The 22,673-nt window shown below is 45.9% G+C and overlaps 1 protein-coding gene and 2 pseudogenes across 1 annotated transcript; all 3 read left to right on the forward strand.

Annotated features, from left to right (window-relative positions):
• The first annotated feature begins 2,390 nt into the window (after window positions 1-2,390).
• LOC125554327 (BTB/POZ domain-containing protein POB1-like) lies at window positions 2,391-12,495 on the forward strand (annotated as a pseudogene).
• Window positions 4,873-5,780, forward strand: LOC147976847 (uncharacterized; annotated as a pseudogene).
• A 3,111-nt stretch (window positions 12,496-15,606) lies between the features above and the next one.
• LOC125554326 (BTB/POZ domain-containing protein At2g46260-like) lies at window positions 15,607-21,125 on the forward strand. Its single transcript, XM_087519866.1, has 5 exons — window positions 15,607-15,908; window positions 18,619-18,737; window positions 18,812-18,875; window positions 19,582-19,861; window positions 19,984-21,125. The coding sequence occupies exons 2-5, from the start codon at window positions 18,654-18,656 to the stop codon at window positions 20,813-20,815; spliced, it is 1,260 nt and encodes a 419-aa protein (XP_087375992.1). The 5' UTR covers window positions 15,607-15,908; window positions 18,619-18,653; the 3' UTR covers window positions 20,816-21,125.
• Window positions 21,126-22,673: the final 1,548 nt, after the last annotated feature.

A 22,673-nucleotide genomic window follows, 5' to 3' on the forward strand; every position in this document is an offset into this window, starting at 1 on the left:
GCGTGTGTGACGACAGTGAGCTTCCAGGTGAAAGTTAATGGGGAGCTGCTACCGGTGTTCTCACCGACGAGAGGTTTCCGCCAAGGAGACCCAATCTCACCATATTTATTTCTGCTATGTGGGGAGGGCCTCTCATGTTTGCTGCAAAACAATGATGGAGGATGGATAGATAGAGTAATAAGAGTTAGCAATAATGCCACGTGGATCTCCCACCTCTTATTTGCAGATGATTGTTTAATTTTCATGAAAGCTGACTCCAGAAGCGCAACTAGGCTAAATGAAATTCTGCATCAGTATAGCATTGGCTCTGGACAAAGTGCAAACAAGCAAAAAAGTTCAGTCTTTTTTAGCCCTAATAGTGGCTCGTCAGTAAAGAGGGGAGTCAAGGCAACCTTACAAATTCAAAGAGAAGCGATGTCAGAAAAATACCTTGGGCTCCCAACAGCTGCGGGAAGAATTACAGAGCAAAGTTTTGAACATATTAATGAAGGATTAAGGGCAAGAGTACAAGGGTGGTGCGAAAGGAAAATGTCATGTGCAGCGAGAGAAGTTCTTCTGAAGTCAGTGGTCCAAGCTTTACCGGCCTACTCTATGAGTTGTTTCAAACTCACAAAAGGTTTGTGCAAGAAAGTGACGACAAATATGTCCAAATATTGGTGGGATGGATCTCTTGACAGAAGAGGAATGCATTGGAAATCGTGGGAGAAGATGTTCATTGCAAAGTCACAAGGAGGGATGGGATTCCGAGACTTGGAAACTTTCAATGATGCGATGTTGGCAAAGCAAGCATGGAGGATTCTTGAGAATCCAAACAGCTTGTGTGCACGAGTGCTCAAAGCATGCTATTTCCCTCATGAGGATTTCCTAACGGCGGGATGTCCCGCGAGTGCATCCAAGACATGGAAAGCAATAATTATAGGGAGAGAGATGTTGAAGAAGGGACTCATTCGGCGAATTGGTAATGGAGAGACCACCGAAGTGTGGCATGATCAATGGATAGATGGAACCATATCTATGAAACCGTTGGGAGCCCTCAAGCAAAACTCAGTCCAGTTAGTGTCGGATTTGATTGACCCAGTGTCAAATTAGTGGGATAAGGAGCTCGTTCAGAGTATTTTCTATGCCCCAGATGCGGCAGCTATTCTTGCCGTGGTAAGACCACGTGTGGCAGGCGCGGATGTGTGGGCATGGTCACGGGAAAAGTCTGGTATCTTTACGGTTCGCTCGGCATACAGACACGAGATGCAATCTAAGCTACAGGGGGCTGAGATAGTGGGTTCATCTTCGGGTGAATCGACAATGTGGAAGGCATTATGGAAGATCAATGTGCTTCCAAAGATCCGGGTGTTTTGGTGGCGCGTGCTAAAGGAGTTCTTGCCTTCCTATGGGGAGCTTAAGAGGAGACACATTAAGCAGCTACCGCATTGCCCGATGTGTGGACATGACAATGAAACACCGTTTCACTCGCTTATGGAGTGTGACCACGCAAAACGATTTTGGGAAGCAGCAGAACGCTTCTTTGGTATTGATATACCACGGTTACACCCATCGTCATGGTCTCGAGATCTGTTAGATCCTTGTTTGTTCAAGAAGGAGGTTGCGGCTATTATGATCACTGTGATGTGGGCGGTGTGGCACTCCAGAAATAGTTATACTCATGGTGAGGTAGTATACCAGCCGGTCAAATCAATGGTGATGATAGAAGAGATTATTAGGGCTCTGGAGATCCCTGAGAGGAGGAGGGCCCAAGTTACTACTCCCCAGAGGTGGCTACCACCTGAGGATGGGTGGATAAAGGTCAACACCTATGGAGCTACGGACGCGGGTCTAGTATGTGGAGGGGCGGGCTTCCTTGCCCGAGATCATCATGGAGCCCTCGTTAGAGCGGGAGGATCACGATATGGTGGAGTTACTGATCCTTTATCCATTAAACTACTTGCATGCAGAGACACGATCCTAATGGCACGAGACATGAGCTTGCAGCAGGTGGTGGTGGAGACGGATTGTCAGGAGATCCAGCGACTCTAGGAGGCACCTCAGAAGTCGACGTGTTTTCACCTCATCATGGAGACGAAGGAGATGTCTACTATTTTCCAGGGATTTAGGCTATGGTTTGCGTGTCGCCAGACCAACATGGCGGCACACCGTCTAGCTAGGCATTCGTTAAAACTTTCTGTTGTTATGCACTTTTTTGATACTATCCCTGGGTGGCTGACTGATTGTTTGCAGTCAGACATGTTAGCGCCTAATGAATAAAGAGCCGGAAGGCGTTTTAGCTTAAAAAAAAAGTACAAAGTAACCCACCGCGGAGTCCCGAAAGAAGCCACCGCGACCGCGAAGCTAGGGTTTACGGCCACCGCGTCCTCCCTCTCCCAGACGCGGCGGGGCACATGGCCGGCGCCCAAGGGTCGACGATGCCGGCAGCGGAGGCGGGGATGGACATTGAGCTCTCACGCGGGAGCTGGGCCCCAAACTTCGCGTTCGCGTTCGATTCAGAGCGCTTCTCCGACAAGGTGCTGCGGATAGAGATCGTCGCCAACAATGAAGTTGCGGGAGGAGGATCCCTCACCGAACCGGCAAGCCAGCGCGCGGAGGAAGGTGCGTAAAGTGCAATGCCTTTTGGGCCGGGAGGTGGATGGATTCAATTCCTGTTTGTAATCGTACGTTTCTCTTGTAAAAATTTGCAATGGATTTGTGATGCTCCAATAAAAGAGGCGGATCTCCAAGCTTTGTGCTTGGCCTGATCGATGTGGTGTAAATGCAGTACTTTTCTGACACTGAAAACTTGGTTCACAGTATCGAGCTCAAATTTATTGAGGAAAAGTAGTTAGCAGATTATATGTTGTCCATACGTCAAATCTGTCAATTGTTATGTTGTCCATAATATGAATCGGAGGGAGTATAAGACTTTGTCCTTTTTAAGTGTTGATAATATGTGCTACTATGCCCTTGCATATATTTGGAGAGGAGGGAGGGACTCCTAGATCTTTAGAATTCTACAGTCTCCACAACCATGTTCCATGTTAAACATTTAATCATTAAGGTTAACATTGGTCTGCCTTTTTCTTGTTCATCTCTGTTCTTTCTGCGTGTTGAAATGTTTAAGATATATCATTGGCCCTTGCTTGATGAGTGCTTACTTTTAAGTAGTACAAATACCTGATAGCTATCATTTTTAGACTGGATGACTTAGTTTCTGCTATTAAATCACATGGAATGCACTAACTAATTGGATACACCATAAAAATCTGGTGGGATGTTTTTTTACTTGACCATGGAATCATTTATGATTGCTGAGTGAGCTACCAGCATGGCCTCTATTGCTGGATGCAGCAGTGGGTGCACTCAGTTTTTGTGATTTTATTTCATATTTTTTGCCATATCGCTGATGAGTTATTTAATGAATCTGCACCCACGATAGAACCTGTTCCAAGAATTTTTAACAGCAAAGAACTTGTTTAAGTGATTCTCCATGTATCTTCTACTTTCCATGTTTAACCTTTATTTCTTTTATCTTGGTATATTTTCTCTTCCTCAACCATGCTAGGTACACCCAAAGTGGTCGGACCCTTCTCCGGACCCTGCGCAAGCGGGAGCTACATGCACCGGGTTGCCCTTTTTTCAACCATGCTAGGTACACAAGTTTTACGAGTAAGGACAATGAATATAAGTTCAGTGATTCTTTCTGCAAGTAGTAGCTTCTTTCACAAGGTAATTCTTATAAACTTTTTAAATACATCTATTCTATAATCAGTTCATGGTTTCTAATAAGCTTCATAATTCTTAGCTTTTCTCAAATGGTATGAAAGAATCTGAGCAGATACATGCAACGCTTGAGATCGCTGATTCAGGTAATGTGTGATAACTCAAATGTGACATTCTTCCTCTTATAATTGTTTCTAATTATTACTGTGACTAGGACAAATGCCCGTGCGTTGCAACGGGCGTAGAGACTCGCAAAATCATATCCATATGCTATTATGCACATAGCAAAAGTGCCCGTGTGTTGCAACGATACAAAATAACTAACAATTAGTACCTTCCTTCTCCACCATTGTTTAAATGAGTAGTAAATCTTCGCCGGTCGATTTTTTTAATTTTTTTTAGTCGTTCGGGTGTTGTTTTAAAATAATCACTTGAATAATTAGTATCACTTAATCTGTAATTATTTTAGAATTAGTAACACTCAAATAATTAGTATCACTTAATCTGTACTTATTTTAGAATTAGTAAAACGTTTGGGTGTTGTTTTAAAATAATCAATCAAATAATTAGTATCACTTAATCGGTAATTATTTTAGAATTAGTAAAAAAATACCGGTATATGTAGGGCGTATGCACGCTGCATGCATGCTGTAGCCAATCCTTGCAGACCTTCCCATTATGTGATATTTGCATATACTTTTTGATGAATAAATCTTTGAGTTCAGTTAATTGGTCTTGCCACACCTTCCTATTATATGGTCTTACTTTCTAAGAAATCCATCCGAATATCCCCTCTATACCCGAACATCCCATCAAATGCAAATAAAGGGCAGCTAGCCCAGCTGGTTCCGTCTCCTCGTCAGTTAAGCGGGTCGTGAGATCGATCCCCGCAAGTGTTAGAGTATGTAATAGGTCTAATGGCCCCGTTAGTCTTAGGATTAATTAGAGATAAGAGTCGCTTGCTTAGGGATCAAGTAAGCCTTGTTTGGGAGTCAAGTAAACCTCTCTATATAAAGAGAGGAGATGTTCAATCTAATCAAGCAAGAATTAAGAAGGAAATCCCTTTCATCTTGCCCGGCCGTGGGCAAAAGGCCCCCGGACGGCCCTCTCGCGCCCTCCTTCTAGCAGCGCCATAACAATTTGGTATCAGGTAGCTCAGTTCCGATCATGTCTTTGTCGCCGCCCACCCCGTCGCTTCCGCTGCCGACCATCACCACCGCGCTGCTGGCCATCTACACCGCGCCGCTGCCCTCCCCGTCCACGTCGTTGGTCGCATCCTCCGGCGCCGCCACCGCCCAGATGCCGGCGCCCTCCACCGCACCTCCGTCCGCCGTCTACACCCCGGAGGAGATCACCGGGGTCCTCAACGACCTTGTCAGAGCCGTCCAGGGGATCCGGCTGTACCTGGCCAGCCCCTACGAGCCGCCGCCGCCCCTGCCATTAACCGCCACTGCCGGGCCGCCGGCCCTGTCGTGGTACTCGCCGCATCCAGGGGCCTCCGCGGCATTCGCTGGGACGCTGCTGCCCCAGCTGCAGCTGTCGCCCGCCGCCGCCCGGCAGTGGCCGCAGTGGCCGGCGCCGGCTCCCGCCACGCCTCCAGCGCCCATCGCAGCCCCCGCGCCGCCGTGGCTGCCGTGGCAGCCGCCGCACCAAGCAGCCTTCGCCGCGCTCGCCGGACCACTACAGCAGCCACTGCAGCTTCCATCCATCGCCACCACCGTCCAGCCCTGGCTGCAGTGGCAGCCGCCGCTCCTGGCGGCCTCGCCCGGTGCTCCGCCGCAGCAATCGCTGCCGCTACCCGATGCGCCACCGCCGCAGCCGCTGCAGCTGCAACAGCCACCGCCGGTCAGCTCCGGCCCCGCATCGACCGCGCCGGCGGGAGTCCCGCTCCACCAAGTCCAGTCCCCGCCGTCGTCGTGACCGCTTCCGTCTTGGATCGCTACCCGCCACGTGTCGGCGGCGGTGAGGCTGCAGGCTACTGCACGCGGCCTCCTAGCGCGTCGGCGTGTGCGGGAGATGCGTGGTTTGCAGCTGCCGCTCCTCCAAGTTGCCCTTCGCTGCGCAAAGGACCTTGATCTCATCCGCTGCGCCGGGGATCTTGGGCATGCGGTTTCCCCCACGGGCAGCGGGCATGCTGTTTTCCCCGCGGGCAGCGACCTCAAAGTCTGCGACATCGGCGGTTGGGGGGCGCACCCCTCCTCGTCATTCTCCATCGCAAGCCCTCCACTCTTTCCTGTGCGGTGCAGACCAACAACCGTCCGGCAGGAAGAAGCCATGGTGTCACCGACAGCAGCGCACCACGTAGCACCACTGCATTCCGTCACCGGCCGCCGCGAGAGCGCCTCTGCTGGTCACTCTTGCGACCACTTCCAGGTGGTCCTACACATGCACTTCTTTTGTCTAGATGGTGTCCATGGGATCCAGGTGGTTGTACACGTGCACGTCCGATGTGCGGATGGTGTCCACTTTTTGTTAAGGAGTCCAAAATAAAATGTCCTAGTCCATTTCAGGTTGAGAATAATAAAACAAGCCGAGATGTAAAAGGCTTGTTTTTAGGTGTTAGGTTTGTGTTGCGTCGCTTCATGGTTATAAGTTGGTTAGGCTGCAGCTTGAGGACAAGCTGCATGTCCAGGTGTGGTGTAGTGTTAGAGTACGTAATGGGACTAATGGGCCCGTTAGTCTTAGGGTTAATTAGAGATAAGAGTCGCTTGCTTAGGGGTCAAGTAAGCCTTGCTTGGGAGCCAAGTAAACCTCTTTATATAAAGAGAGGAGATGTATCAATCTAATCAAGCAAGAATTAAGAAGGAAATCCCTTCCATCTTGCCCGGCCGTGGGCAAAAAGCTAGCTTGCTACTGCTCTCTCATCTTTCTCTTCACCCTTTTATCTTGAAGCCTCGCTCAAATTGTATGACAATGTAAGAACTTCACCAAACGCAAACAAAAAATCGAGTCACCGTTGCGAACTTGTGGTGTAACACCATAGCAATTTCATGTTTTTGGTACTAATGAAAAGGGAGAAAAAAAAAACATGTTTGGAAGCCACTCAAAAGTGGCATTCAGGCGAGTTCCAATCTGCAAAATATGAAGGAATCAAATTAGAGAGAGATGAACACCGCCAACTGCATACTCCCTCCGTCTCAAAATTCTGGTCTTAGATTCATCTAGATGCGGATGTATCTAATATTAAAACGTGACTTGATACATCCGTACTTAGACAAATCTAAGACAAGAATTTTGGGACGGAAGGAGTACAATTTTAGCGAGACAATCAATAACTCAAAGAACGAAATAAACTACTGATGCAAGTTTGAAGCCTGACCACTGAAAGAATTAGAACAGCCCGCAGGTTAGTCCACGCATAACATTCTATCCGATATCATCTATGCAAAGGAAGAAATACGTACAATATTAGTAGATTAGCCCAAGTAAATTCAATATATAATTTTAACATTATATTTTCATAATAGGGTCACACAAATGATAGTAGTATGTCTAGCTAGCAAGTTATGTCTCTGCATTCATTCAGATAGCCCACAAGATTGAGCAGAGCAATATTAATGTACTGTGGAACACATCAAACCTTTTTTTTTCTCTGTGGAACACACAGATCGTAACCAATTGATACAATATAAGATATGCAATGGTAAGTTAACCCAATCTCGCTAAATAATGCTCGGCCATCTAGCCAAGAACCACATGCACAGGCCATTCTTCATCTCTCTACTCAAAAACTATACATAAGTATTCGCAAGTGTATTGTTGTATTTCAGGTTGTTGTTGAACTATGATGTTGTCAGTTTTTCGCCCCATGGCGTTCGTTTCGATGTCGGGCGAACGCAGTGGGTTTCCTGGCAGTGCCCGAACTCGCTGCATCTCTTTTCCTTTTCTCCTGTTTGTTTCTCGGAACAATGTATTTCCGTTCATTTGCAATGGAAAAAGGTCATGCCCGGTTCAAAAAAAAAAGTGTATCGTTGTACAGGGTGCCAGGGCTTGCTGCCGACATGCATGGTGCCCACAGCGCGGAGTGCTGCTTCTGCGGCGTCTGTGGTGTACTGCCGGGCAGACGCTGCGGGGCCCTGCCTGCCGTGCGACGGCCACGTCCATGGCGCCAACATGCTCTCCTGCTGCCGAAGCCACGCACCCCGCTCTGGGACGCCTGCCGCACCATCGCCACTCATGACCCCTCCTTCCGCAGTGGCACCGCCCGGTTTCTCCGGTCGAACTGCGACTATGAAGAGCAGCAGGATTGGAGGCTGTTGCAGGCGCCGTCGCTGCACCACCGTTTCACGGTGGAGGGCTACACCGGGTGCCTCTCTCGGCAGGAGAGCTCGCGGCGATCCTCGGTGTAGTCGGCTGTCGGCAACAAAACAGCTAGCAGGCCGGCCTCGAGTGCAACCGGCGCTGCTGGCCATTGAAGGCCGCGGGTGCGCGGACACGGCGCTGCCATCCTCGTCGGGAGAAAGAAGGAAGGGGCGCAGCGTGGACAACCACCGCCAAGCAGAACATAAGTGCCTCTACGTCCCCGCCAGGTTGTGCAGATGCACCACTCCAAAGTGGGTTCTCCGTAGTAGAGCACGTTGCCGGCGAGCTGCTCGGCCTGCAAGCATCAAGCCTATACACCACACATGCAGCAGCAGCAGCATCACGCCAGCCGCGCAGACACGCAAAGCAGCACCAGGACGCGTCAGGCCAGAGACATGAACGTAACGCAGAGAGAAGAAGTAGACTACTGTCGTGCAGTTCACCTGGAGGCGGAGCGAGAGGAGCCCAGGCATATCCCCATTTGGCGAAGGCGTGTTCCGCGGGAGCGCTGGACTCCAGTGCGTGCTTCTGCTTGGACGCAAGCGGCGACCGCACGGACACACCGTTGCCGGTCCAACGATGGGGATCTTCGCCTGCGTGACTGCGTCAAGCGCATGGCCGCCGCCGGAGCTGAGCTTCCTAACACTAGTGAACGCCGTGCTTCCTCGATTCTTGCTGCTGATGCCGCTGCGTGGCCAAAGTCCCAACTCCGAAAATAACTTGACGCGGTGGCGACAGGCCGGATTGCGTTCACGGTGGTCCTCGAAGATGTTGGTAGCCTTGCGCAGCGCGAAGCTCTGGCAGGCGTTCTACACCTGCTCCTATCCCTGCACGGCGACGCACACCTCCAATGGGTCAACAGTCTGTCGCGCCGATCGCTGCCTCTGAATCGATTTCCACCAACATCAGCTAATTGGCGGCACCGGAGAAGGCCAGGATGGAGGGCCGGTCGGCCGGGCCGGGGCCTAGAGGTGATCTACAGCGAGGCGCGATGGCGAAGTGGGATGTTGGCGTCACCGGAATTTTGCAGACAGATGCAGCAACGTGTGGGTGGGCTAGAGGCGAGGAGAAAAATGGCAACGGAGAAAGCGAGCCATGCGGCGATGAGATTCTGGGGTAGCGGAGGAAGAGGCAGCGTTGCGGTGGGAGGAAGCGAGCCGCGACTCATCTCTTTTTATATGCATCTATGGCGGTGGTGGAGCCGTATGGATTTGACTCGACACTTCCAAACCCAAGCATGAAAAGATCAATATGTTCACGTAACAATCACTTAAAATATCAGCATACGCTAGAACTTACCATAAGCGGCGGCGATCTGTATATGCATGCAGGCAGCCGACTCAATCTAGGAAATCCACGCCCAACCAGCACATGCATGTGCCAGAGACAAAATTGGAAACCACCACCCCATGCCGCAGAACACAACACATTGACCAGAAAAAACAAATCTAAAAACAAATTGCTGAGAGAAACGTTTGGGGCCGGGGCACCGGCGGAACGATTCGGCCGGTCTCCCTCTTCCTCGCGCAGCGCACGTACAGGAGGACACCAGCGCCGGCAAGCACCACGCGTCGGCCAGGCGACCAGCGGGCTCCTTCGACCGCCGCCGTCAGAGAAGAGCACCTTGTCGTCCGCGTGCGGCTGCCCCTCGCCGGATGTCGTTCACGTGCGGCTGCGCCTCGCCGGATCTCGTTCGCCTGCGGCCGCCCCTCGCCGTATCTCGTCCGCCTGCGGCCGCCCCTCGCCGGACTACTACCCCTCTGCCTCTTCCCAGAATCCGCCCCTCTGCCTCTCCCTGGAATCCGCCCCGGCCGCCCCTCGCCAGACCTTGCAGCGCTCGAGCCTCCCCAGCCATGGCAGACTACATCCCACGGTGATTTTTAGAACCGATTGTAGCAAATTCAATCGCCGGTGGTAGCAAAAATCTACTATTGTTGTAGCAAAACGCTACATCTAGTAAATAAAAAAGCTTCAAACCAGACTCGAAACACATGAAGAGCTGCAACCGTCTTAACAAAAGCTTCATCCCACAGATGAAAAAGTTTCAACCCAGAGATTGAAAATCTTCAACCAGACACTACAAAAGTTGCAACCGTTTTAAAAAAAAGCTTCATCCCGCAGATGAAAAAGCTTCGTTCCGCAGATGAAAAAGCTTCTACAAGAGATCGAGAAAGCTTCAACCAAAATGTTGGAACCCGTGACGATGTCATTTTTGCTGGAACCAGCGGCATCGTTTGCTACAACCAGCGACTCACTTTGTTGCGACCCTTCACGGCGAGCTACAACCGGCGACGACGACGGCGACGCGTTTTTGCTACAACCGCATTGAATTTTTCTGCTGGAAGTGGCTTCATTTTTTGCTGGAACCGGCGGATTTTTTTGCTTCAAACAGTGACATCCGCAAAATTTTTGCTGGAACCGGCCATTAGATTTGCTGGAAATCAGTGCTATTCTTTTGTTTGCAATTGGTGACTACTGGTGATGCTAAGAGCACGACACCGTGGCAATGGCGAGGAACGCATTTTGTGTGTGCTAGAAGCGCCCCTGCCATTGCTGGAACCAACGGCCCCCATTTTTTTGATGCATCCAAAGCATTTTTTGCTGCAGCAGCGACGACGAGCAGCTACGGCGACCGGCGGCGACGAGCACGGAGACGAGGATGACCGGGGGCGGGGGAGGGGAGAGGGGAGGGGCTGCGCAACGCTTGGAGCGGCAGGGGCAGTAGGAGGCGCGGCGCCGCGACGCGAGGTAGAAGATGATAGGGCGAATCGTTTTCTTTAGCCGGATCCAACGGCCCACGCGCTCAGATCCAACGGTCGCGGTGCGACCGGCCCAACAGTTGGGCCGGCGCACCGGCGCAGATCGTTGCCCAATTGCTGAATGCACCCCGAAGCGTACCCTGTCAAATCCCCCAGTAAATAAGGTGGCAGCACCCCATTGGTCCAGTTTTCATTGATAGAAAAAATTCAAAAAAACCTGGTAAACTAAACCTGGCCAGGTTTAGTATATGTATAATTATGATTTTGTCCATACAAATTGTAAAAGCGTATTAGGGAGAGATTTGTATTATTTTCTGTATTTTGAAACTAGAACATTGATTTCTTGTGATAATGGTTATTCTTATTTCACTTTTTCGCTTTTACTTACCAATGGATATTTTGTCTACACCGTACCTATAGCTTTCCTTAGTACCAAAAGTCAATAATCACATTTACATAATTTTTATTTGCATTCTACTTGGAACAGAGGAAAATGCCCTTATGGAGCTTTTGAGATTTATGTAACTGTGGAAAGTTAACAACAGCTGAGCCTGCTATTCTTCTAGACATCTTGATGGTTGCCAACAAATTCGAGGTTCCTTCTTGTACAAGGGATTGCAGTCGGTTGCTCACAAGGTTGCCTATGACCACGGAATCTGCGCTGCTCTACCTAGAGCATCCATGCTCCATTTTAATTCCAGCTACTGTTCACCATTTGGTAGTTGCAGCCAAGGATTTTCTTGCTAAAAAGTACAGTGCTGTGCATAAGTGAGTGATCCCCTTTGGATGAAGCCAACTTTTCTTTCCTTTCCATAGAGAAGTGAAGTGTAGACATGGCTGTCACAGTTATCATGTTTGAAGTGTACTAAAGGCTTGGTTTGCATCATTTCAGGTTCCAAGATGAAGTGATGAACATGTCACTTGCTGGGATCGAAGCCATATTTTCAAGTACTGACCTACATGTAGTACATGAAGACTGCTTATACCGCCTGTTGCTCAAGTGGGTCCGTGCGCGGTACCCAGACCTGGAAGAAAGACGTAAGATCTTGAGTTCTCATTTAATTCCGCTGTTGCGCTTTAGCCATATGACCTATGGAATACTTTGGGAGATCTTAACATGCACTGATAGTGACATAGACCATGAGAAAATAACTAAGCGTGTCACTGAGGTACTTCTTTGCAAAGCTTATCCAGCACACAGGCAGATGATCTTGCAGCATGTGGAACCTCTAGTCAGCAATTTGCAGAGCGAGCTTACAAGTGCAAGCATCTGAAAGTGGTTGCATTTGATCAACCCTGCCCACAGGTTATAGTTTACATGGATTTGAAGCGTGAGGAATGCTCCCAACTCTTCCCATCAGAACAGATATGCTCGCATCCATTCTATGTTGCAGGTCAGGGTTTCATTCTTTTTCTACGATGTAACATGGTCTAGCAGAGTGGTTCATGCAGATTTGGCATCTTCTTATGTACCAATTTGAAGCTGAAGGATTCAACGGGTGTGTCGGTAAATTATGAGTTTGCGGCAAGGACAAGACCATCTGGGCACTTTGTGAGCAAGTACAATGCTAGCAACACCTTTACTGATAGGTCTTCAAGTGGATCCAGGGATTTCTTTTCGGTTCCATGGGTGACGTTCTTGGCTGATGACAACCCCTTCTTCATAGATGGAGTGCTGCATCTCGGATTTGATTTGAAGGTGGTGGAGCAGACATAACTGCAAACATGATATCTTACCCAAAGTTGGGTCTGGCTTGCTTGTGATCCTTGCATAATCCGGCACATCGAGATGATTTGTGAGGTCATGGCAAACTAGGAAGAAAGAGCACGTCTTGTCAGCAGATTGTTTATACTTTAGCCACCGCGAACCAAATGTGTGTTGTTGTCAGAGTCTTATATCTGGGAGCTGCAAGAGGATAGCAGTAGTAGGTCCTTCCGTCCCTGGCAGTGTTTCGGTACGTACGTCTGTTGTTCCTTTTGATGGAATGGGTGAGGTTTCGCGTGCCATGCACCGGGAGGTGCATGCCACTTTGCTTTTCTTGTACTATCAGTGGAATCTGTATCCTGGACCTGGAGTTGCTTTTGTTTCTTAGGTTCGCTGTTTACCTTTTTCCTGAATCGAAGGTTCGCTGTTTACTTGGTAGGCTATTATGTTTCAAACATGGGAGCCTTTTCTATGTCTTATGATGCTTTGTAAGTGCTCCTGTAAGCTGGAAACCCCAGCTAAACTCAGGGTCGAAGGCGCACTTGTTTGTCTCAAAATTGAAGTCCTTATAATGCCAATTGAATCGATGTTATTAGCTGTCAATTTGAACTTTTTGGTATGTACATGCCCCAATTTTGTGTTGTTCTTTGCTTGGAGATGCTCTTTGTGTTTGTATGCATCAGCAAGAAAGTGATGCTTTCCATTGTAGAAAAGTTACTGATCTTCTTTGTTTTCCTATATCAGGATGGAGGGGTCAATGGTCTTCACGTGATGTGTTGGGCAACCGGTTGTATGAGTTCCCTCAAATATCTCGTGACGCATATATAGAACCCCCTAACAGAAAATGCAAATGTTGTGGTGCCCGTTCCAAGAAAAACATTTTCTGCAACATAAAAAATGTTGAATATTTTTTGTAAACACACAAACATGTATAACACGTATGTGCAAATTTCCACAACATCTTACTTTCACAGGTGGCTTACAAAAAAAGACAAATATGTTTTTCAAATAGGCCGCTTTTTGTTTGTTTTGGGCTGGAACTTTTTTTGTAAAGCTTACAATTACTTTTTTTTCAAAACAAAATTCATGGATATGTAGAGAACACATACAAGTTTCCACAGATTTTTTTTGAAACTTCTAAATATGTTTTTTGATTTTTTTTTAAACGAGCACCATGGTGCCCATGCATCATAACGTCACACTCACTCTGTAAGGTATTATTAACCCGTGAACTTACTTTTTTTTCTTTGTAAAAGGAGGTTGAAACTCCCGGCCTCATCAACGTAATGCACACAATCATTTTTATTAAAAGTTGTTGCACTGTAACAGGGTCAAAGGCATCAAGGATAGAGTACATGCCATGGACTACTATGATAGAAGCATTATTACAACATATGAAGTAAACACCTACAACTAAGTCGTCATCTTCCATAGCGACGCCTTTAAGTGGGGATAAACGCACTCGCGCCGCGTCATTCCATCTGGCCAGAAATGACCAAGAAAAGGATTTTCATCCTGGATGTCGATGCGTCTCCCGAGCACGCTATGGAGCACGCCCCAGCTTCGTCCTCCAGCCCAGCGCCCGACGATTATTGACCACCAACTCTCGCCAAGATCACATTGCTGAAGTTGCAACGACACTGCATTAACCCTCCAAACCACCCATGCATCCCATCCGATCACAATGATGTGCGCAAGTTGCCCACTATTATACCATCATGAGCTAGAAGATTGTATCTGGGATGGATACCACCCGGAGGACGTGGACAACTTTGCAATCTCTCCCTCGACAACTAAAAACAAAGACGAGGACCTTCCACCCTATAGCAGGTCCTCATGTCGGCTCTACGCGAATCGAAGAATGCGGGGCTCAACAACGGGCACTAACCGTGCCTTTGCGTGCAACGCTGCACTTGCCATCATCAATCCTAGCTGGTCCGCTCCCACGAGCACCATCTCGGTCTTGAGGTAGTAACCCCCCTTGACTTGGACCTTATTCTCGGGGAAGAAGATGTGGAAGAACTCCCTCTAAGCAACTTTCGAAAGGTATCTATCATTTTGGCTAGGTTCAAGAAACAATCTCATAAAAGGGATTTCAGAATGATGCACAAATAGAGAAGATCAAAATGTGAGCAATAAGAAGTAGAGAACAAATACAGGAAGCCTCGCAAGCTCTTGAGTGTTGTGGGTTGAGCCCAATCTGCAATTGCTTGGATCTTGTTTGCATCTATTGCACCACCATTGATGCCAATAATGTGGCCCATGTACTCTTAGCTCTTGTTGGACGAATGAACACTTGTTCTTCTTCAGAAGTAACTAGTGCTACTGAAGAAGTTCAAACACCCCGTGCAAGGGCATCAGGTGAGCTTCTTCCATGTGGTTGTACTAAGATATCGTTGATGAACACGAGTACATAGCGCCACAATATTGGCTCGAAGATTTGATTCACAATGCTTTGGAAGGGTGCTGACACGTTGATGAGGCCGAATGACATCCCAAGGAATTCATACATGGTTTCATGAGTTTGGAATGCCGTTTTGTACTGGTCCTTGACTGCAACACAAATCTGACGGTCTGCCTTGGGCCTTAGTTAGGGCATGGCCAATGCATAGCCCCAGGGTGATGCCTCACATGCCATGTAGGATCGGATAACAGAAAAAGTAGGTTCGGATGGGGAAACAGGATCCTCTTCAGGAGGCGGGTGCTTAGAGAAAAAAAGTGTGGTCCGGTGCATAAAGTTGAAAAAGTTGAAGTGGAGATGAGGGATGCATGTGTAGTGAGAGTCATTTTCTATTCTTTGATGAGGTCCACTAATAGTAGCTTGCATTAGAGAGAAAAAATCAATGCATATACCTCAAATTACTTTTTGTCATGAGGCACCTGTATTCATATGCCACCATTGTACGTGCCCTTAGGCACGTGTCCATGGTTGGTTCCCCTAAAAAAGAGAGAGCAGATAGGTCAGCCTTTTGGTCAAAAAGAAAAAAAGATAAGTCAGCCGTCAGCACTCCTTAAGAAAAAGCAGATAGGTCAGCCGATCAAAACAAATCTTAAAATAGACAGAAAAAGGTTCCAGTAGAAAAAGGACAAACTGAAAAATGTTCGAAAAGAGGTTCGCGGTCATTGAAACTATTTACTCGTAGATCCGACCGGCGACGGCCCTCTCGCCTCCTGGAAGAACCCTCCGGGAGCTAGGGTTTCCGCCGCTGTCCCGCGCGTCCTTCCTGTCGTCGCGCGCGGAGCGCATGGCCGGCGGCGAGACTGCGGCGGTACCTGCGGAGGCGGAGACGGGCCTGCAGTTCTCGCGCTGCGACGAGGTTCCCGATTTCGAGTTCGCTTTCAATTCGAAGGCGTTCTCGAACATCTACTGGAGGTAGAGGTCGTCGCCGGCGACGACGGAGGAGGATCTCTCCCCGACGCGGCCAGCCAGGAGAAAGGTGCGTAGAGTCTCGTTCACCCCCTCCCCTAATTCCTTCCCCCTTATCGCCGCTGGATGGATCTAGCGTTTGTAATTACCTGCATGTTTGATGCGATTCGTACATACAGTAGATCTGTGCGTGTGTGGGCTTCTTGCACTTGATTTGTGATGCTTGGCCTAATTTCGTTTCTGAAAGTGGTTCAGGGCTTCAGGCTGACCCTCTATCAATGTGGTTTAATTTTAGGGTTTAGCATAAGGTGTAAACAATGTAATAGAGAGAATCCATAAGTTATGTGCTGTGGGTGACTACTATGCTGTGTATATGTAAGAGTCACTCCCTCGGGACCGGTATATAGGGCGGGAGGAAACATCCCCGGTAACCAAAGGCGTGCGCACCACGGCAACACACCTCTTTAATGACACCGCAAATCTCTTGTTCGTTTATTAATGAGCTATAATATCTGCGCGTGTGGATGAGAGTTAAGGCTGAGCGACAAATCTGTTCCCGGGAACGTCTTTCTGTGGCTGCTTCAGCGAACTTGAACGAGGACATGACTTGGAGGAATGGCACACGATCACTGGCCTTCTACGATTTTGTTCTCTGGCCCATAAGAGAGGGTCTCTGATATTGACAGCGGTGCATGCTCATTTAATCGAACTCAATTTTGTAGAGAAAAAGTAGTTAACCAATGAACATTAGTTTTGAACCAGAGATTGTACATTATCCACACGCCAAATCTGCCAATTATATTATGTTTCTGAATGTATCCCAGAAACGGAAGAACATATTATTACTATATATGTTAGTGCTTGACTATGGATTTGTATTTGGAACGCTGGAAAAATTATTTCACGACATCATAATTCTATTTCATATGTTAGTAATATGATCCTTTTTATTTGAAGAGGAGATGTGGAGAGGAAAGAATTACATAAAACTTTAGAACTCTGCAGTCTCCACAGCCATGTTGCCTCACTTGCCTCTTCAAGCATGGAATATGTCAATTAGGCTGCTTGACAAACTCTTGTGTTTAAGTATTACAGATTCATGTTGTATATATTGTAAGTTTTCACCTGAGGTCTTATCATGGAAATGTACGACAAAAATGACAATGAAATTCGGGCTCGACTAAATCAACATCAAACTTATTCAGAGAAAACAACAAATGTCTTCCAGTGTCCATACATACGACAAAGATGCCACAAATATTAGTCCAACATTTTGATGTGGCAGCGCTGTTAACTTTTTTTTCCATATTCCTTGTCCCTGCAAACATAAAATAAGATGAATACACTGCATTTGAGAGTAGCGTCTGTATATAGTCACTCCCTCCAGACTGGTATATAGGGCGGGAGGTAAAATATCCCCGGTAACCAAGCCGTGCGCGTCACCGGAATACACCTATTTAATGAAACCCCAAATCTCTTATTCATTTATTAATGCGCTAATATGTGCGTGTGCGGATGGTAGTTAAGGCTGAGCGACAAATCTGTTCACGGGAACGGCTTTCTGTGCCCGAGGACATGACTTGGAGGAACGTCACACAATCCCTGGCCTTCTACGAGTTTTTTTTTCTCTGCCCCATGTGAGGGGTCTCTGACAATGACAGCGGTGCATGCTCACTTAATCGAACTTTATTTTGTAGAGAAATGTAGATTGGCTTTGAACCGGAGATTGTACTATCCACACGCCAAATCTGCCAATTGTTATGTTTCTGAATGTTTCCCAGAAAAGGAAGAACATATTATTACTATATATGTTGTACTTGACTATGGATTTGTATTTGGAATGCTGGAGAAAATATTTCGCAACTTCATAATTCTATTTCATATGTTAGTAATATGATCCTTTATATTTGGAGAGGAGATGTGGAGGGAAGAACTACATAAAACTTTAGAACTCTGCAGTCTCCACTGCCATGTTGCCTCACTTGCCCTTTCAAGCATGTAATATGTCAATTAGGCTGCTCGACAACCTCTTATGTTTAAGTATTACAGATTCATGTTGCATGGATTGTAAATTTTCACCTGAGGTCTTATCGTGGAAATGTACGACACAAATGACAATGAAATTTGGGCTCGACTAAATCAACATAAAAGTTATTCAGAGAAAACAACAAATGTCTTCCAGTGTCCATACATATGACAATGATGCAACAAATATCTAGTCCAACAATTTGATGTGGTAGTGCTGTTAACCTTTTTTTTTAATATTCCTTGTTCCTGCAAACGTAAAATAAGATCAATCCACTGCAATTGAGACTAGCGACTGGACAGTGGAAGTGCTCAATGATGCAATTCAGAAATTTTGGAAAGAAGTTACTCGAGCTGAAACCTGAAGTTCTACTACTTTGTTGTCCTTTCTGGAAACGCGGGTTCTGAAATTCTTGGTCAAGTTTCTGAAACCTTTGAAAAGGCATTGTGTAAGTTTGGCTATTGACAAATAATTATCTGATAAAGTTATACGAAATTCTTGTTGGGTCATTAGGATAACATCTATGATCACTTTGCTCAGTGAACTACAGGCATGCTTGCTGGCTGCAGTAAATGGCCGTTCAATCTTTGTGATAATTTTAACCATTTTATCATACATCTGAAGATTGACTAAACGAATCTGCACCATTGAACAGAATGTTCCAAGCATTTTAACAGAAAAAATCTATCTAATGGTCGCTCTGTACATTTTTTTCCTAGTTGTCTTGTTTCTCATTGATCTTGTTTTTTTGCAGCTGATGAAGGACAGAGTATTGACTCTTCCTCAACCATGGCAGCCAAAGCAATTTCAGCAGTAAAGGCCCTTTATATAAACTCGGCAATTCTTGCCGCAAGAAGTCCTTTCTTTCAAAAGGTAATTTTCATAGCCATGTGAAATGTATTTGTTATGTAGTCAGTTCAAGTTTCTAATAAGCTTCAGTTTCTTAGCTTTTCACAAATGGGATGAAAGAATCTGATGAGTCACATCCAAGAATTAGGATTGCTGATTCAGGTAATATTATAACTTAACTGTAACATCCTTCCTCTTACTTTTTATTCTAATTCTCTATTGTGGTTGTGTTACTGTTTATATTTTGTATATACCGAAAAAGGCTAATTGAGAGAGCTAATATTGTGGTTGTGTTACTGTTTCACCTTGCAAAGCACCTCATAATTTCATATTAATTACAAAGATAATTGAGAGAGTTAATTAATCCATGAATTGCCCACATCACTGACTACAGAGACGACACACACTGGTGGATACTCTATATGATAGCCCTATAGTACTGGTTACCTACCGCCATTGCTTCGCAATCCACACTATGAGTTTGAATTATCAAATGAAATTAGTTACCATACAATTAATTATTAACCTCAATAAGGAAAGTTCTTCAGTAATTTTAAGAAAGTGCGAACATGCACTTAGAAACGTGTGTGTGAAGTCTGCGTAACTAGTCCTATAAGTGGTAGAAACTACAAAACATAATATTGAGGTGCTTTGCAAGGTGAAACTTTATTTATGAGCCATTGGATCTGATTGTATCGAATGGTTGATATCGTTTGGATTCCGCTAACTCATACGTTTTCTATTATAGTATAGATAAAACTTTTCCATGATTGGAAAAGGTTAATCCAAGGTGGAGCTTTTCTTACTTCTTTTTTGCACTGTTCTCTTAATCCTTGTGCCTTTACTGTTTTCCTTCTACTTGGAACAGAAGAAAATTCCCTTATGGAGCTTCTAAGATTCATGTACAGTGGAAAGCTGACAACAATTGAGCCCACTCTTCTGCTCGACATCTTAATGGGTGCTGACAAATTTGAGGTTCCTGCTTGCATGAGGTACTGCAGTCAGTTACTCATAAGCCGTCCTATGACCACAGAATCTGCACTGCTATACCTAGGCCATCCATGCTCCATTTTAATGGCTGCTGAAGTTCAGAGTTTAGTACGTGCAGCGAAGGGATTCCTTGCCAATAAATACAAGGATTTTGATAAGTAAGTGACCACTATTTGATGGAGCAATGATTTTTTCTTTTCGTTTCGGAGAAAATGTTGACATTGATGTCACTAATTATATTGTTTATATGTCACTCATAGCATTATTTATCTCATTTCAGGTTCCAAGATGAACTGATGAACATCTCTCTTGTTGGAATCGAAGCCATCTTTTCGAGCAGTGACCTACACGTATTATGTGAAGATGTGGTTTATTACTTCTTGCTCAAGTGGGCCCGTGTGCGATACTATTATTCGGAGGAGGAAAGGCGCAAGGTCTTGAGTTATCACTTACTTCCACTGGTACGCTTCAGTAATATGAGCTGTGATGCACTGCAGAATGTCCTAAGATATGAAGATGTTGATATAGACCATGAGTACTTAACTAAGCATATTGCTGAGGTACTTCTACACAAAGCATACCCAAACCAGATGGAAGGTGCTCTTGCAGCAAACGTGACAACATGTTGGCAATTTGCTGAGCGAGCTTACGACTTCAAACTTGTGAGAGTGGTTGCTTTTAATCAACCCTGCCCACAGGTTACAGTTTACATGGATCTAAAGCGTGATGAGTGTTCCCGACTCTTCCCATCAGGAGGTATATGCACGCAAATTTTCCATCTCGCAGGGCACAAATTCTATCTCTTGGCAAACTGTAAAATGGTTGAGCAGGCAACATCGTACAGCTTTGCCCTATCATTAAATATTTTTGATGAGCCGGCAGGCTCAATATGTTTAGATATTGAGTTTGCTGCAAGGACAAAACCGTTAGGAAAATTTGTGAGCAAGTACGGATATAAGAACACCATGACTGGTGATCGGTCGCAGGGATGCGGTGATCTTTTCGGAATGCCATGGTCGACGTTCATTGCTGATGACAGCCTCTTCATCGATGGCATGCTATATCTGAGAGCCGACTTGACTCTGGTGGTGCAGCCTGAATTACAGACCTGATCTGATATCTCACTCAGCAGAGTTAATTGGGTAGTGTCTTTTGTGCAGTATCAGACGCTTCAGTCTGAAGGGCAATGAACAGACTAGCTGATGTACATGGGCCGGCTGCTACTGCATTTACTTAGTAATATATGTGTGTGTTTGTGTGTTGCCTTTGTATGTCGTTGTTGCATGTTGTACCATACAGTTTATGTGGAGAAGCTTTCTCTGTGTTGGTCGTTGTCTTATAAGTGGTCTGTTGGATCCATGATGCAGTTGTAAGTGTCACAAAGTTCAATGGGATTTCAGTTATAATTTTGGATATTGTTGCTTGGCTGGGCATATGGGCAGTGTGGGCTGTTGGGTCGACGCTTGGTGCGGTCTTGTATAGCTATTTTTTGCTTCTGCTGGAATGTTTGGTGCCTGAATGTGAATGATGTAAGTAGATTGCACTTGTTCAGCTGGAAGCATTGGAGCGCGATGAGCTTCCTGGCCATTCGTTGTGGAAGCGAGGTCGATGTCCAGTGCTAGACGTTGCGCTATAGCTGACTGCAAAAAACTTGAGAGTTGATAACTGGCTTCATCTGGCTTATTATCCCCCAGTTCCTTAATATATAGTTGGTTTTCTAAAAATCAAGTTTCTTAAGCTTTGACAGGATTTATAGAGAAACCCATTCTAAAAAAATAGAAACATTTTTTAAACTAGAATACTGAATTTATACCGTGTAAAATTATATTTCGTCATGAATCTAATGATAATGATTTGGCATTCTAGAAATTGATAATTTTTCTATGAAGTTAGTGAAAGTATACAAATTTTGACTATAGAAAATCTAATGTGCACTATACTTTGATTCTTTGGAACGAAGTGAGTAGAGTTTCCTTACAACAGTGTCCATATATACTGCTCTACGTCCATCCACTAGAAATGAATGAAACTGAAGCACCAAGACTCATCTACTCCCTCCGTTCCTAAATATAAGTCTTTTCCGAGATTTCAATAAGGACTACATACAGATGTATATAAACATATTTTCATAGTTTAAAAAACTGAACCGGTTATCGAACCGGCAAGGCTATCGGTTCTGGTTTATCGATCAGACCGCCAGTTCACCGGTTCGATTGTCGGCTTTCTAAGCAATGAATAATATATACTTTATCAATAAATACATCAATCAATAGATAAAGAATGTGTAATCACACATAGAGTAACTAGTAACTACTACTCCCTCCGTAAGAAAATATAAGAGCGTTCAGATCACTACTTTAGTGATCTAAATGCTCTTATATTTCTTTACCAAGGGAGTACATGTTAATATCTAATTCATGTATGTGATAAAAAATGTGTAGTTGTTGCCACGCGGAGCTGGAGCGGCAGGGTCGATGCACCAGGGCGCCGAGAAAGGGTGGTTGCGGAGGGGGGGGGGGGGGTGCAACGTCTGATGAATTTGCCTCACTAGTAGAAAACAGGGCTTTCTTTTGCGCCAGATAAGCCCATTAGTCCCGGTTCAGTCATGAACCGGGACTAATGTGAGCATTGGTCCCGGTTCGTGCGGCTAAAGGCATTAGTCCCGGTTCAAATGAGCCATTTAGTCCCGGTTTGAGACACGAACCGGGACTAAAGGGTGCGATGCCCTTTAGTCCCGGTTCGTGTCTCAAACCGGGACTAAAGGTCCCATTTTCAAACTCCACCCCGAGATCACCTTTTCAGTTTTGTAAAAAGCAAAAGAAAATGATAAAAACTTCAAAAAATAAAATCCTTTGAGATGTAGTTATATTACTACATCTACTAGTTAGGAAAATTAGAAAACTTAAATTTGGACATGTTTTGCAAAAAAGTGTCATGAAAAAGTAAAACGGCTATAACTTTTGTATACGA

This window comes from Triticum urartu, chromosome 4A (assembly GCF_056163025.1).
Source record: "Triticum urartu cultivar PI428250 chromosome 4A, HENAU_Tu73, whole genome shotgun sequence".
Taxonomy (NCBI): Eukaryota; Viridiplantae; Streptophyta; class Magnoliopsida; order Poales; family Poaceae; genus Triticum; species Triticum urartu.

Excerpts from the sequence above, each read along its gene's own strand:
- LOC125554326 (XM_087519866.1), top strand. The coding sequence starts at position 18,654 with ATGGCAGCCAAAGCAATTTCAGCAGTAAAGGCCCTTTATATAAACTCG. Across the intron at positions 18,738-18,811 it reads GAAGTCCTTTCTTTCAAAAG|CTTTTCACAAATGGGATGAA; the intron begins GTAATTTTCATA and ends TCAGTTTCTTAG. Across the intron at positions 19,862-19,983 it reads AAATACAAGGATTTTGATAA|GTTCCAAGATGAACTGATGA; the intron begins GTAAGTGACCAC and ends ATCTCATTTCAG.